This window comes from Babylonia areolata, chromosome 23 (genome assembly GCF_041734735.1).
Source record: "Babylonia areolata isolate BAREFJ2019XMU chromosome 23, ASM4173473v1, whole genome shotgun sequence".
Lineage (NCBI taxonomy): Eukaryota > Metazoa > Mollusca > Gastropoda > Neogastropoda > Buccinidae > Babylonia > Babylonia areolata.
The window spans coordinates 28,291,157-28,293,656 of NC_134898.1; the positions used below are offsets into that span (position 1 = coordinate 28,291,157).

The 2,500-nt window shown below is 46.2% G+C and overlaps 1 protein-coding gene across 1 annotated transcript in view; it reads left to right on the forward strand.

Annotated features, from left to right (window-relative positions):
• The window catches only part of LOC143297756 (uncharacterized), a 64,841-nt gene that overhangs the window by 37,859 nt on the left and 24,482 nt on the right, over positions 1–2,500 (forward strand). The window contains exon 2 of the mRNA XM_076610218.1: positions 1,981–2,057. Coding sequence (XP_076466333.1) covers positions 1,981–2,057 — 77 coding nt within the window. The remainder of the gene's footprint in view (positions 1–1,980; positions 2,058–2,500) is intronic.

Sequence of the window (2,500 nt, forward strand, 5' to 3'; positions counted from 1 at the left end):
ATAGAATAGAATATGTCTTTATTATCAAGTGTACCTGGGTCACAAGGAATATTGGGGGGGAGGGGGCGAATAGTACATAAAAATATACGAATATAAATCGAAAATCATACACAAATACTCGTAGATATACAGTAGAAATTAGGATACATACAAGTGCATATCAATATAAAAAACTTGTGCCTACTCACACGTGCATACACACACATATGCCCGCACGCACGCACGCACGCACACACACACACACACACACACACACGCACACACACACACACACACACACACACACACACACACACACACACGTTTGAACGGAAGTTGCATATTACATATGAATGGAGCTGATGACTAGATCTTCAGGTTGTAGAGTGCACAATTCTATTTATCATACTGGATTTGTTCAAGAGACAGGGCACTGGCTGCTTTGGGGAAAAACCTATTGGCGAAGCGATTGGTTTTCGTCCTTATACTTCTGTACCGTCGACCAGAGGGGAGCATCTCGAAAATCCCCATAGCTGGATGTGATTCGTCATGGCTGATTGATTTTGCTTTTTTGAGTAGCCGCTTATAATATTGACGTAATGACCAATTTGGATGGTTGCAATTCGTATTATTGCTGAATTAGGTTTGATAATTCGTCTGGACGGTCGTATTACAGCTGTTTATAATTGCTGCGTTATGTTTGACAATGCACTTGAATGGCTGTGTCACGGCTGTTTATAACCGCTGTATCAGACGTAATGACCCATTTGAATGGCCGTATTACAGCTGTTTGTAATCGCTGATGTCAGGTGTAATAATCTGTTAAATGATCCTGTTGTTATTGTTAATCTTTGTTTTTTCTTGAGGCATGATAGCCCGTTGGACGGTTGTGTTACAGTTGAAACAACAACATCAGCAACATCAAAACAGCAATAACAACAACAACACACAAGAAAAAATAGTAGAAAAAAATAGGGGGTTGAAGGCACCTCAAGTTGAACTTGATTTTTTCTTAGTCACTTCCACGGTCGCGTTACTGCTGTCCGTTGCTATTTTTTGAGATGCACTGACTTGAAGCACCAGTGTCATGACTTTCCGGGCGAGGCTGGTGAAGTCTGGTGACGACACGAGCAGTGGTGCAGATGGAGAAGTTATCAACCAGGAATTCCTGGTTACCTTCTGCCGGGATTCTTCCACTGTCCATCACATCCACCCCCTTGACGTTCATCATCTGTCTCATGTCTGTCAGTCTGTGTATCTGTTATCTGTCTGTCTGTATCTGTCTCTGTTTCTGTCTCTGTCTCTCTCTCTCTCTGTCTCTCTCTCTCTCTCTCAACAATAACTATATGATAACAATAACGGTGATGACGATGAAACGCGCGCGCGCGCGCACAGACACAGAGAGGGAGAGTGTGTGTGTGTGTGTGTGTGTGTGTGTGTGTGTGTGTGTGTGTGTGCGTGCGCGCAAGCGCGTATGTGTATGTGTGTGTGTGTGTGTGCGGTATTTTTGCGTACGTGCGTGCGTGCGCGTGTGTGTGTGAGTGTGCGTGTGCGTGCGTACGTGCGCGTGTGTGCCTGTTTGTATGTGTGTGTGTGTGTGTATGTGAGCGCGGGCGCGCATGCGTGCGTGTGTGAGCGTGTGTTTGTGAACTGTGTTCTCATAATGAAACCGTAGATGCACTGAATGAGCGCGTATGGACAATCACAACACTAGCTGTGTAGCGCATCCGTTTGAAAATGAAAATGAAAACGAAAGCGAAACCGAACCTTTGGTGCCAGTTGCATTGCTTGGTTCTAACTTTTTGACAGTTACACGTGACTAAATTCCTACGTTGACCGAACTACGCCATTGGTCAGTTCCATACGACACAGTTAGTAGCGGGTTACGACCATACTAGGCTCTTCCGTCCGAGCAATGCAACTGGGTCCTGGCAGGTGTCCAGGTGCCGGTATAGGTATAAATGTGTATTATCATTTGTGTGTGTGTGCGTTGTGTTGCAGAGAGAACGCCCCTCGCATGGCTATCCTGAAGAAAGATGATGAGGAAGGCTATGGCTTCGTTCTAAGAGGAGCTAGAGGTCAGTTCTACAAGTTGTCTGCAAGCGGTGTGCTGGAGGTTTCTTTTGCGTGCGTGCGTGCGTGCGTGCGTGCGTGCGTGCGTGTGTGTGTGTGTGTGTGTGTGTGTGTGTGTGTGTGTGTGTGTGTGTGTGTGTGTGTGTGACTGACTGGCGGGAGCAATAGCCGAATGGTTAAAGCGTTGGACTTTCAATTTGAGGGTCCTTGGTTCGAATCTCGGTAACGGCGCCTGGTGGGTAAAGGGTGGAGATTTTTCCGATCCCCCAGGTCAACATGATCTGTGCAGACCTGCTAGTGCCTGAACCCCCTTCGTGTGTATACACAAGCAGAAGATTAAAGACGCACGTTAATTTAAAGATCCTGTGATCCATGTCAGCGTTTGGTGGGTTATGGAAACAAGAACATACTAAGCATGCGCACACCCCGAAAACGGAGTATAGCTGTC